At 34.7% G+C, this 14,621-nt stretch overlaps 1 protein-coding gene and 1 long non-coding RNA gene across 2 annotated transcripts in view; both read right to left on the reverse strand.

Moving 5' to 3' along the window:
* Nucleotides 1–14,621, reverse strand: part of LOC126760154 (dmX-like protein 2) — a 60,779-nt gene that overhangs the window by 33,164 nt on the left and 12,994 nt on the right. The window contains exons 6-8 of the mRNA XM_050475594.1: nucleotides 14,046–14,132; nucleotides 5,667–7,772; nucleotides 4,356–4,485 (exon numbers count right to left, since the gene is read on the reverse strand). Coding sequence (XP_050331551.1) covers nucleotides 4,356–4,485; nucleotides 5,667–7,772; nucleotides 14,046–14,132 — 2,323 coding nt within the window. The remainder of the gene's footprint in view (nucleotides 1–4,355; nucleotides 4,486–5,666; nucleotides 7,773–14,045; nucleotides 14,133–14,621) is intronic.
* On the reverse strand, nucleotides 870–3,245 carry LOC126760210 (uncharacterized). The gene is made up of 3 exons (XR_007667169.1): nucleotides 1,900–3,245; nucleotides 1,367–1,823; nucleotides 870–1,316 (listed from the first exon to the last, which is right to left on the reverse strand). It is a non-coding gene; the product is annotated as an uncharacterized LOC126760210 (long non-coding RNA).

A 14,621-nucleotide genomic window follows, 5' to 3' on the forward strand; every position in this document is an offset into this window, starting at 1 on the left:
CTTTCATTATCATCTTAAATATGTAAAAATGCATTTAGTATTAAAATATAAAAGTTTTATGTGTTACTTTATGTATGTAATCATTTTATGTTAGAGGTAAGAAAAAGGTCCCGAGTGCAAAGTGTTAATTTATTTACATATATTATAGTAACGAAAGTCGCTACTTTCACCCCAGAATACTGAAAAAACATGTCAATTACCACACACACATTTCATATTCACCAACATGGATTGCGCTGCAGCTAAATTTCATAGTATTATGTATTACTATTTTCATTCACATTCAGCCAGCGAAACCAAAAAATCCACAGCAAGTGTTTTTTACAAATTCATTGTAAACGGTATTGAGTATTGCCTGAATTCCCATATAGCGGGTATACGGCTAAACAGGGAAACTTTCTAGACATTTTATTAATTTCAAAGCATTCCATTTATAATTGGCTCTTGTAACTCGTTTTCTTTTAAATAAACAAAAAAATTTTTATTAATATCGTAAAACTGGCGAACTAGAAGAGATCGTCTCAGTGTGACCCTCAGAAAAATCACTGATGGTTTTTTTTAATGTTGAAATTAACTAATCGGCCCGATTTTTTTATAAATAAATATATTCATTACGAATACAAAATGATTTTTTTTTTATGTTTTTTATTGGGTGTATAATAGTTAAATAAATTGTTGAAATGACACCTAAAAAAAGTTCCTGTACGAGAGCTACGATTGCGGCCGAAATTTTGGTCTAAAACAAAATTTTCAAAAAGATTATTAATCTGTAGGAAAATCATTATCGCGCTATGGAAGCTGTTTTTGACTTTTTGAAATTTGACAAAATAGCGGCGGTTTGAACAAAAAGTATCGAATTTGGTCCTTTTTTCGACAGTTTTATATAATCTGAATAAGCCAAAGGGTTTGGGTGATCTCGGAGTTTAGATATACATATATTTAATTCTGCTGTCTTCTATTTCTTTCTTTACCATAGGAATACCAAGGTCTTTATGGATATTTTCGTTACGCATGTACATACCACGGTGAACACGTAATTGTTCTAAGCATTGTCGATTGGAACCTTTGTATTATATCAATATTAGTTGCTCAGGTCGTACCCCACAGTTGAATGCCATACATCCAAATCGGCTTTCCTTCCGCCTTATATAAAAGCACTTTGTTGTCTAGGCTAAGTTCAGAGTTTTAATTTAAAAGCCAATTTAAATTTGCAGCTCTAATCTTCATACATGTTATTTTACTAGAGATGTGTTTTCTCCACGTGAGCCTTCTATCTAGGTGAACACCAAGATATGTTACTTCGTTCGCTTGGGGTACTAAAATATTATTTATTTTTAATGTCTAAGCGAAAATGTAACATGCTTACATTTCTGTTCATTCACATTTATACGCCAGTTCGCTAGCCATTCTTCGACAGATCTTAAATGCTCCGCTAGTATTCTTGATGCTAAAATGTGGCAATTGTTACGGCTCACTATAGCTGTATCATCCGCAAAAGTTGATGTTAATACATTGTTAGCTGTTGGAAGGTCTGCTGTATATATGATGTATAGAGTTGGGCCTAAAACGCTGCCCTGTGGTACACCAGCCCTTATATGTCGTTCATCAGATATGAAATCTCCTACTTTCACTACAAATTGTCTATTATTTAAATAAGACTCCAATGTTTCATACAATTCAAAAGGTAGAATTTTTTTAATCTTATATAAAAGGCCTTCGTGCCACACTTCATCAAACGCCTGAGCTACATCTAGAAATATTGCTGAACAGTACTCCCTTTGCTCAAATGCTTTCCTTATCTCGTTAGTAATTCTATTTACTTGCTCTATTGTGCTATGTTTCGCACGAAATCAGAATTGATGCATTGGTATTGTATTATTTTCGTGGAGGAAAGGAGACATCTTTGATACTAATACTTTTTCAAATACTTTTGAAAGACAGGGTAGAAGACTGATTGGTCTGTATGAAGACGGCTGTGTTAAGTCTTTCCCATGTTTATCTATCAAGATAATCTGCGACTTTTTCCATGAAATTGGATAGTATCCGAAACTAAGAATTGCATTGGAGAGCAATTTGCATTTTTGGTGAAATATTATCATGTTCTGGCGACTTTTTTGGATTAAGTTCTTTGATGATACCAATAATTTCAGAAGGTGAAGTCTTAAGAGACTCAAGCGACTCTTTAGCTGCGTTGGGTAAGATTGACAGCTTAAAGTTGTTCTTTGGCAAATTGGATTGAAATACCTTTTCTAGCTGATTTGCAAAGCAATTAGTCTTTTCCTCATCACTTCGAGCCCAATTTCCGCCCAAGTCTCGTATAGGCATGTTGTAGTCAGTTGGTGGCTTCATGGATTTTTGGGCTTTCCAAAGAGAATTTTGCTTGTTTGAATTTGGACACAGCTTCTTTGTATACATTGCGGTGTTCAATTCTTTCTCACGTTTAAGCGCTTTTTTTAATTTACGTACAGCAGATTTTAATTGAAGCTGAGTGGAAGGGGAACGATTTATCTGCCATTCACGTCTTGCACGCCTTTTTTCATTTACACGCATTTCTCTATTAGAGATTTTTCTGAAACCAAGCGGCTTATAGCTTTTTTTTTGGTGTTGCTAAGACAGCTGCGCTGGTTATTATATCATTGACTTCTCTTATGCTTTCGTCAATATCTCTTCCCATATTTATTTTGTAGTCAATATTAATGTGGCTACTCACGTATTTTTTATATTTTAGCCAATTCGTTTTATAAGAAGTTAGACCCACTTTTGGATTAACGAATATGGGTTGTTCACATAACTTTATTAGTACAAGTGATCAGAAGATAGATCAGTACAGTATCAGCTGTTATGTGCGATTTATCCAAGTTTTTGATTACAGCAAAATCAATTAAATCTGGTATTTTCTTACGATTACTAGGCCAATATGTCGGCTTACCAGGAGATATTATTTCAATGTTATTGTGCCTATTTTTAATAGTGTGATACAGTTGTCGCCTTTTCGGATTAATTAGTCGTGATCCCCAATACGTATGTTTTGCATTGTAATCTCCACCTGCTATAAATCTATAGCCTAGTGTTCCAAAAAAGTCTTTAAATTAGATGTCTGTAGTTTTAAACTGAGGTGGGCAGTATATGACCGTCAAAATTTGTCGAAAATTTCACACTGAGACGATCTCTTAAGAGACGACCGTTCTAACTTAAGAACAAGTTTACAAGACCGATTCAAAAACGTAGCCGAGATTAAAACAGAGTTGCAGTAAAAAACCCACCCGTGACCAGAAAAATTAAAGAAAAGCGTAAACAAAATTGCTTCCAATTAGGATGTAAAACCGTGGAACTACGTTTCTACTTGAATCAATTAAAAAAAACAATCATAAAAATAATGTTTTATTATAGCGATTGCTTGATTGGCATTTTCCGTACCTCACACTTTTAAAAATAAAAGACCAGCTTAAATTCTGAGCTCAACGAATGTTTTCATTCATTCATTGGCATGTTGGCCTACTATATATTTTTATACCCTAAACAAGGTATATTAAGTTTGCCACGATGTTCGTAAAATCCAGAAGGGAACGTCGGGGACTCTATAAAATTATGTAAAAGATCAGTGTGACGAGTTGAGTCGATTTTGCTATGTCTATCTACCCATCTGTCTATATACACGCGAACTAGTCATTCAGTTTTTGAGATACCAATAAACAAATTTGAGAATTTCCTTTTCTCTCAAAATCGGCGATATCGGATCTCCAAAGCATGTAGCTGCCATACAAACCCTCCGCTCAAAATCAAGTTCTTTTTAGGGAAACTTAAATCTGTGAAGGGTATTATAGCTTCGCTGCTGGTAGAGAATGGGCTATCCTTTTTTGTCACATAGTAAAAAGTAAACATAACAGTCATAACTTCTTACGCTAAATGCTTATTAGAGCGAATAGAATTTAGTATATAATCGGATCAACAAGGTAACTTTTTTAGAGAAACTAAGGGTCTACCGCCGGTTTAGAGCTATGGATTTTTAAGGCCAAGTTTAAAAAATATAAATGATCGATTATATGGGAGATATGTAATATATTTTTCCGATCTGGCCGATTACGACAAATGAAAAATAGAATATCAAAATGCACCTTTGCATTAAAGGTCATTCGGATACTGAGAAAAAATTTGTATGGTCCCTTAAAAACTTGCCTTAAAAATACGGATATTATTCGGATTTTTCCGTTTTTTTGGCCGCTCTAATGATTATATCTCTATATAACTATAACAATATTTTTATAAAATCTTAGTCTGAAATGTTAAAAAAAGAAAAACTTGGAAAAATAACATCGCAGTAATAAATATTATAATAAACTAAAAAATGTATTTACCTTTAAGCCATCGCTTTCGTTTAGCAGCTCTAAAAACTTTTGCCTCGAAATCATATTTTTCTTGCATCAAAATTTCATGTAGAGTTGGCTTGTCTGATAACACAAAAGAGGTAGAGTTTGGATCTCTTTCCTGTAAAGTATAAAAAGTCACACTTAATTAGCGTTTTTAAGAGGATTTCTATAAATATTATTCTAAAAAAAAAACGATTTTCAAATGATCATTCGATTTCTTGGAAGCCATAGAAAATAATTGTCTTATATGTAACTCATAACTCATATTTAACTCTAAAAGCGCTTTGAAAATTTTTCGTAATGTAAATATGAAACGTGTTTTTTTAACATTTTTGAAACTATTAGACTTAAGGGGTTAGGGGTGGTCAGAGGCACGAAAAAATTAGCTTTCAGTATTTTTTTTTGCTATTAAATCATGTTATTTTACAAGAGTATTAATATGGCATTATTATAGGATGTGTTGACTTGAAGTCACGAAAATTTCAAAAAAAAAACTTAATTTCCAAAGTTATAGTTGTTTGTGTTGACCCTGTTACAAAAAAAATGTACTTCCGGTGACAAGCATAAGTTCCTGGAGATTCATCTAAAATCAATCGGACAAAAAAAAATTAGTTTTATAAATAGATAAACACGGGCCTGATAGAAGGTTTTTTTTTATTTTCAAAATTAACAACGGCCTCAGGAAATTTTTTTCTAAATTTTTGCGAAAAAATCAACAGTTAATTGGTCTTAAAAAATCGAAATTTTCGAAAAAATAAAAATCCTTCGATCAGGTCCGAGTTTATTATGTATTCTAAAAGCTGCATAAATTTCATTAAAATCCGCTGAACGGTTTTCGAGTTACAGTTGCCACCGGTTCAAAAAACATAGTTTTGAGAAAAACGCGATCAAAGTTTCACACTAGCGCTTTGAAGTGCCCGAGCTGTCTTTGTTATTTGTCGAATAACTCAAAAACTAATTATCGGATCAACGTGAAATTTTCAGGGAATATTTTCAAGATATTACACTTAACGAAAATCCACAAAAAAATAAATTTTTTGAAAATTCTAACTACCCCTAACCCCTTAAGCAGTTCTCTAGAAAATGTATTTTTAGTGGAAGTGGGTACCGCAGACGTGCAAAGGTCAACCTTGTGAATATATTGCGTAAAGCTTTATTTGTATATATTCCCTAATTTTCCCCTAAAATAATTAATATTTAACCTTGAAAATTCTAACTATATTTAAAAGCGAAAAGTTTACAACATATTCAATACATTATATTCAGTAAATAGCAAAATTAAAAAAGAAGCATACTTACATTCAATATTACATCAGAAATTTGCGTAGTAGACTCCAATTCAAGGGGATCATAATTGCAGTAATTGCAAAGTTGTTTTAGTGCCTCAACTTCTTTCTCTAACCAGATGTAAAGCTGATAGCGTAATTGACCACCATCAACTTCAAATCCAGTAGCTAATGTCGAAAGTTCTTCCATTAATATTTTTAAACATGCTACAAATTTAAGTTGCTGTGCCATAATATCTATTTTCACATCTTTTGATGTCTCTAACTGGTTTTTTTGTGGAGCTTTGGTTACTGTTATTGGAGTTTTGTTTAAAACAGACTTATCAACTTCCGTATCTTCGGGATAGTCATCATCGTCCCACTTTATTTCAAATGCGTCTTCTTTTTGTAAGGACGAAACTGGTGCACCCCAATCCATATCACATTTTGTGGCAGAATCAACCACGGGCTCACTCCAATCAATTATACCAGAAGTTATTTGGTCTTCCTTATAAATTTTAGTACTAGTCTCTTCGATAACATTATTTGAATCCATAATTTTCATTGGCAATTTGTTTAGCACTTCTAAAGCTAATGCTGGGCAACCAGCCTTAAAGTGTGCATGGGCCGTTGTAAAATAAAGTTGTCTCTCAATAGGTGTTATTGAATCTTCTAATTGAATTTGTTTATCATTCGATTTTATTTTTTGATTATCTCCAGAATAACTAAATCCTGATAATACTACATTTGCACATTTCTTCTCTTGTGCAGAAAGCGCTAAGCTTTGCCGGACAAGCAATGGATGTGTACGTAAATATATGTAGAAGTTAAAAACATTAGGATTTGTTGCAGAATTTTCAGCTTTTAACATGTCTTCATCTTTGAATGCGACATGATTCATACCAACTCCGTTTAACAATAGTGTATGCAAACTGTCTTGATATCTTTTTAAAATCCAATAAGTAATCGACCGAAGAAAAGGATCTGGGTGAGCTCTACTTATATCAAATACAGTGTTATCATCGGAAATTCCAAGAACATGTTCTGAGAGTAAACTTCGATAAGTTGATTTGTATGATATTTCAATGTCATCTTCAAATAATCTCGCTATTACTAAAGCAAGCTGAAAGTCTTCTAATTTATTTATGCAAACTTCTATGGCATCATTTAAAGAATTCGCAAGAAGGAAAAATGCAACTGCATGCTCAAAGCGTTGTTTTCCTAGAAGAACAAAAGCATTCTTCAAAGCTGCTTTTCTCCACCGGTCTTCAGAAAAGTTATTTGAAAAGAAAGCGGTCATTTTTTCGTCTCGTTTTGATCTAAAAAGACCCCAAACAATCGATTTTTTCTTCATAGCTAAATAAAATATAGCCGCATCTAATGGATCTTGTTTCATTTGATAAGCACTCTTTGCTAGTTTCTCAACGCAACAACGTAAAGTGTTGACATTTTTCAACCAATATCCCACGCCGAGATCTTTCAGTGTAGACCACCTTAAATCTCCTTTTGAATAAGAAGGAATAAGATTTAGAAGCTCCTCTTCACTTTCAGAATGAAAAGCCCACACTATGTTTGAAGTTCCAATGCCTTGCTTTTGAAACAGTGTCCTTTGGTTTAGTGGTAAACAGCGTAAAAGATACGTAAAATGTTTCATAGCAAGTAAAAAACGAAGACCACAATCATCTAAAGATTCGGATATTGCATTCCCTGTAATTTCTTTACCCACATTTTTACCATGATCGGAAGAAAATTTTTCGCTGAAGTCGCTGTTGAAATTTGCAACGGTATCAGCCAGAGCTAATAGATGCATCTGGTCAAGAGAAGACAATCCTGGTAAATGCGTATGAGTAAGCAGACGCGATAACAACTGCCCTTGACGAGAACCGAAATGTGATATACTTAATTTTTCGGGCATGGATAACTTTCTTTCGAATTTACAATGGTCTCCTTCATTCTCAAGAAGATCATCTAAATTGTCCTCCGACTTGTTCATCTCAAAAAGTTCATTATAGTCTTTACCATTTTCCAAAGCGTTCATTCCCTGCCCTGGAAATTCATTATCTGCGTTTAGCAGGACCCAAAGCGGTAATGGAGGAATTGATGTGATTTCAGTATAGTCGAGCATTAATTCTTCTGGAACCTGCAAAAATACGTTAAAGAAAAATAATTAAGATAGTTTAAAAATATACAGATTATCATTGACAATTTAAATTAATCATAAGCCTCATTAGATTGGTAATGTTAAAATTTTATTTATACCTACTACAAACAAGTATGTAAGGATTAGAAAACTAAAACAAATTTTAATAATCGAAAATCGTTTTATTATTTTTCAAGATATTCTCGATCAGATCTGTATACTTTTGCATGCGTTGGCACCAGTTTTCGAAGTGCCACTCTGATACCTCTGATTGAGGTATTTCCAAAACATGCCTTCTGAACGCACCAACCGTCTCATCAGCTTTCGAAAAACGTTGGCTTATAGTTTATCTTTTACGTACGGGAATAAAACGAAGTCATTCGATCCCCAGTCATCTTGATGTTTTGAGTGATCAAAAATGCAATTGTTTCAGTCGATGTTTAAGAGTGGTCATTATCGTGGTGCTTGGTTTCCTGGCGATATGTCCAGTTGTTCCAAAAAAAAAAAATACACGCAACCATTTGCTTAGAAGTACTTCAACTTTTGTAGGATTCGGCTCATCTTGAAGAAAATTGTGAACATGGATCAAATATCCATGCAAAAATTATTGAATGTATGCTGGTCCCTCTAATACTTATATAGTTGTCTCTTTCTCACGATATGACGATCTGTCAATATTAGTTTGCGCAAAGCATTAATAGTTTCCGGAACTACAACTGATTTTGGACGGCCTTCACGAAATCCATTTAGGAGTGATCTACGACCTCGATTGAATCCACTATACCATCACTAAACATGGGTCTTTGATAAAGCTTCATTGCCAAAAATTGAATTAAGTTCATCAATGCACTGTTGCTGAATTAATTCACGTCGAAAGTTGTAAAACATGATGGCGTGAAAATGTTCACGATTTAATTTTTTATTTTTTTGCCGCGATGAATATTTGAAGTTACTGTAAACAACACAAGTAGCGGTCGTATGTCAAAGCGTACTGAGTATGTATAACATTAAAAATGTCAAACTTTACGACTAAGTTGTCAGTTGCCAGATGGCAACACTTTGATTTCCAAATTCCAAAATATAAAAGGCCACCACATAAGTATCAAAATATGCATTATTCACGATATCCTCGTACTGATTGTTACTACGGCTGCCATATACATATATTAAAACTGTTCACAGAAATCGTAAAATAAACAAAAAGAAATAAAAAAACAAAATAATAGCGTTAAAAAGCAGGAATAGTGAAGGAGGATGGAGTCATGTGTAGATGTTCACGCAAGTGAGGAAAGTTCTCTGATCGCCATTCACTTGGGAGTGGCCAGAAACGATTCTTTTACATATGACTCAAGCGGCTCACGACTTCCGGTCTTTGACCAAGTATCCTCTGGGTAGCCTAAGAACATCCGTTTGAAGGCGAGCTAAAGTGAGAAGGCGAAACATCCACTCCGCAGGGTTGTGCGCTGGGTTTGGACCCGCCACGTAAAGAACGCCCCCAATGAAAGATTACCAACTGCCTCGGATAAGAGACCCCCTTTTTGATGACGACCACAGCAAACGAAACAAAGATTATGATTTAAGGGCGTGCACCTGAAATGTCCGGTCCCTTAATTGGGAAGGTACCGCTGCCCAGCTGGTTGATGTCCTCTTTAGAGTGAAGGTTAATATCACTGCCGTCCGAGAAATTTGATGGATGGGACAAAGACTGAGGCGAGTAGGTTCTTGTGGCATTTACTAGATTCACTCCAGTGGATGGACGTCTAGCCACAATCCGCATCAAAGCGAGGTTCTTCAACATATCGCTGATTTGCGCCCACGCCCCGACGGAAGAGAAGGACGATGTGACCAAAGATGCCTTCTAAGAGCGCTTGGAACGCACCTATGACAGTTGCCCCCGCCACGATGTCAAAATCGTGCTTGGTGACTTTAACGCCCAGGTGGGCAAAGAAGGTATATTTGGCACTACGGTCGGTAAATTCAGCCTTCACGATGAAACATTCCCAAATAGGTTGAGGCTAGATTCCAGCATAAGAAAATTCATCAAGCCACATGGCTGTCTCCGGATCGAAAAACCACCAACCAGATGAATCATGTTGTGATAGACGGAAGACATGTCTCCAGTGTTTTAGATGTGCGTGCGCTACGAGGTTCTAATATCGACTCGGACCACTACCTTGTTGCAGCCAAGATTCGCACCCGACTCTGTGCAGCAAAAAACGCATGTCAACAAACACAAGGAAAGCTCGACGTCGAGAAGCTGCAATCACAACAGAACTGTGGGACGGCATTTCAAACTCCTTACGTACAGCCCAGCGTCAACAAACTAATTGGACCTTATCAGAGTGGCTTTAGACTTGGCAAATCAACAACCGACCAGATATTCACCATGCGCCAAATTTTGGAAAAGACCCGTGAAAGGAGGATCGATACACACCATCTCTTCGTCGATATCAAAGCTGCTTTGGACAGCACGAAAAGGAGCTGCCTTTATGCCGCGATGTCTGAATTTGCTATCCCCGCGAAACTAATACGGCTGTGTAAACTGACGTTGAGCAACACCAAAAGAATCGCGAAGGACCTCTCCGAGCCGTTCGATACCAAACGATGTTTCAGACAAGGCGACTCCCTATCGTGCGACGTTTTCAATCTACTGCTGGAGAAAATAATTCGAGATGCAGAACTTAATCGAGCAGGTAGAAATTTTTATGAAAATGTACAGCTGCTGGCGTATGCTGATGATATTGATATCATCGGCTTCAACACCCCCGTCGTTAGTTCTGCTTTCTCCAGACTGGACAAGAAAGCAAAGCAAATGGGTCTGGCAGTGAACGAGGGCAAGACGAAATATTCCCTGTCATCAAACAAATAGTCGTCGCACTCGCGACTTGGCTCTCACGTCACAGTTGGCAGTCATACCTTTGAATTTGTATAGTTTCGTATATTTAGGAACCAGCATAAACACCACCAACAATGTCAGCCTGGAAATCGCAGGATAACTCTTGTCAACAGGTGCTACTTTGGACTAAGTAGACAATTGAGAAGTAGTCTTCTTTCGAAGAAGAAAAACCAAACTCTATAAGTCACTCATAATTCCCGTCCTGCTAAGTATATGGTGCAGAGGCTTGGACGATGACAACAACTGATGAATCGACGTTGCGAGTTTTCGAGAGAAAGATTTATGGTCCTTTACGCATTGGCCACGGCGAATATCGCATTCCATGGAACGATGAGCTGTATGAGATATACGACGGCATTGGCATATGTAGTTCAGCGAATTAAAAGACAGCGGCTACGCTGGCTAGGTCATGTTATCCGAATGGACGAAAACACTGCAGCTCTGAAAGTATTCGCCGCAGTATCCGCCGGGGGAAGCACAGGAAGAGGAAGACCTCCACTCCGTTGGAAGGACCATGTGGAGAAGGACCTGGCTTCGCTTGGAATATCGAAAACGAAAAATCAAATCAATTTAATTTTATTGCTCACGAAAAGGTGCATATTTATCAAAATAGCCTTTTGATTGAGTTTTAATTTATATAACGATGACAAAAATGTTGGGGAAGAAACTGATGCCCTGCGGATAAAGTTTTCGTGATAACTCAAATCCATTTGAACTTCCTAACACCAAATAAACCAAAGTTTTATTGCCTATTAAATGGCTTTTAAATAACGTTTATTATATATGTACATACTTATGTTACATATATCTATAATGTTCACGAGCATTTTTCTTTGATATCGGTTTATCTCTAGTAGTTTATGAGAAAACAATTAGGGATGTTGTGGTATCCAAGACAGAATTGCTTAGCTGTCAGAATTGCAAACCAATTCTGATTATCAAGGGTGTCATAGAATCTGATTGGATTTTCGTCTTTTCGAACATACGTAAACCAGCTGTTTACTAATGTGACAAAACTTGCAAATGAATAAATTTGGAAGCAATCCTATTAAAGTTTTTCATGAGTTCCGAATTAAAGAAAGATTTTAAGAGATAACATATATCGAATGAATAAAGAAGCATTTGGGTGTTAAGTTACGTTTATTACGTTTTTTAAATCTTCTTTAGAAGCTTAAAAAAATTGAATTTTTTTTTTGCTTAAATCTCTTTAAAATTTATGGGCAGAAAGCGAAGACTTTGACGCGCGATTTCTTGGTTTTTAATTTTTACGATTTTTGGGGCAAAGTTTATTATCTTTGGCATTAAATTATCTTCTATTTACACTAAAAAAACTAAGAAAACTTAAGTTTGAACATATACTTAAACAACATAAAGTAAAATTTTTTTGGTCACCTTTTTTAAATTTTCAAATTTTTTTAGAATTATACAATTATTTTTGAATTTTTCCTAGTTTAACTTGAACATAAGTTATTAACAAATTTTGATCTCTTTGAATTTTTTGTTTCCAATAGAAATTGCAACCTTCAAAAAAATCGATTTTTTAAGCCTCTAAAGCAGGCTCCCCCCTTAAATATCCGCATTTTGTTTTTCAAAACTCAATAATTAAAACATTACGTGTTTTATTCTTATGTTTTCTCCTATAGAAATAAAGATAAATTAATTCGTAACAATAAAATAAGTTGCTTTCTTAACTTGCATTTCAAATCTGTGTGCGATTATCTTCTTGCTTTGTTTCTGACAGCAAAACCGATAAAATTGGTTTCCGTGACACCCAAAACCGATACAAATTCTGTTTCGAATATCAAACCAATAATGTCTGAATTCATGACACCTACTGCTTTTTTTATCGGTTTCAATTCTGATTTTGCGAATTTTTCATGGACCACTTGAAGTGGTTTAACCCATATTTGGTCACTGTGCATAAAACAGTAATGAGTGAATACCGTAATAGGAGTCTTAATATTGTGTATATGACACGCTTTTATATTGTTTTTTATATATCGAATACGTTCTGGTTACGTAGACCCCACTGTGGTGGGAACGGACTAAACTTCGTAGTTCTAGTATACATCGATAGTAGAGCAGTAAGTGTAAACTATTATACATACCTAATACTGATGGTCATTTTAAACTACTTAGCATAAATAGAATTAGTTTATGTTGAAATTAACAAATCGATCTGGTTTTTCTTGTTATAAATAAATATTTGGCCCTTTGACTGTCTAACAGTTTTTCGTAAAAGAAATAGGAAGATTTCATAAACAAGAAAAGCTTCTATAGCGCGATAGAGAACGACGTTAAAAATGTTCTCTCCAAATTGGAACTAGATATCTTAAAAATTCTTCCTTTGAGAGTGGAAACCGTTTTGGAAAACAATATTCTGAGAAAAATGCGTTTAAAGATTGAAGTCGTTCTGTTCCCCACTCTGTTCCTTTTCTACAATAAACGCTATAGCGAACGTAATAATTTGAATTTCGATTTCAAAATTTGAGAGAATGTTTATTACAGTGTATACTATCCGATAATGGAAAAAAAACATTAAACTAAAATAAAATAAAAAAACCTGTTTTTTTTTTCAAAAATTTCACACTGAGACGATCCCTTAAAGAAAACTCCACAAAACTCTATCAGTTTGTTTCCTATCTGCTAACTATTAATAGCTAACAAAGTTTCTGCTTGAAAAGTAATTCGTAGTTAAAAAATAAACTAGCAGAAGAGAATTTTCTTTACTTTTCCGTTATTTTGCTCTTTGTGAGAGTAACTTGCAATCTTCTCCCTGATAGCTAGCAGCTATCATCAGTTAAGATACTTACAAAGCTAATACTATTTGAAAGATAAAATTATTATTATGGTTTTCACCACAAATTATGGGTATTATTTTTACTAAGCTATTTTGATAAATAATCCTATTAAGGCTGATATTAAGTGTTGGCGCCTACGTCTATACAAAATTTTTACAAGCAATGCTGTCGTCGTAAAAAGGTTTGACATCGAGTATTGTACAGCGGAGGTTGCGAATCATGCAAAATAAAATTAAAACTCGATAAATTAAAACCACCCAGAATGTACTGAGTATATCACTGGTGTTGATTTCGGTTAACTCAGTTTTTCGCAGATGATATGATATATAATTTAGTTTTTTATTTAATTGAACATGAAATAAAAATAATTTTAGAATTTCCTTTGCAACTTTTACGAAGATAATAACTACACGACGTTCAAACATACATATATTCATTTTTACACCCTAAGCATCGACGACATCGTCTAATAAAAATAAATGGAGGTTGTATTAATTATTTGTCAGCGAGGCAAGCCAAGTGACGTTTGATATAAACAAGATTATGAATACCATAATGTGCAACTATCATAATTACCTGCGTAGTTGAACCCCTGTGTTCAGTGGATACGTTCGTATCTCCAACGTAACTGATGGATAAAGTTCGAGATCGAGACCATGCCCTCTGCAACGAAAATATACCAATGTATTTTATAAAAAGAAAATTAAATATTGAACTAGTTGAGCAATATCAAGTCACTTCCAATAAATAACCATTTTAAGTTACACGTCCGAATAATAAGAAAATTATGAAATTCGGCCTTTTTTAATGCAAACGAGGAGAGACAATATTCGTATCATCTTTAGGAACTAAAGTAATAATGTCTACCTTATAAGCATACCAAAATTGGAGAAAGAAAACAAAAAACATTAAAATGAAATCCAGAATATTGCGTTTGAGGACTATTGTTGTTTACTTGCACAGATATGACATTTGGAAATTATTCTCTCAGCTAATTTACTTGGATAGAAAATCATATTAGCTCTTCGGATACAATACAAAAAATCATCATATTTACAAATTTGTATCAAACGCATTTCTTAAAAGCAAGTATTTGTGTTATTTAGGTCACCCAGACATTTGTCGGCATGTTATTCAACTATGTTGATTGTT

This window comes from Bactrocera neohumeralis, chromosome 5 (assembly GCF_024586455.1).
Source record: "Bactrocera neohumeralis isolate Rockhampton chromosome 5, APGP_CSIRO_Bneo_wtdbg2-racon-allhic-juicebox.fasta_v2, whole genome shotgun sequence".
Classification (NCBI taxonomy): Eukaryota; Metazoa; Arthropoda; class Insecta; order Diptera; family Tephritidae; genus Bactrocera; species Bactrocera neohumeralis.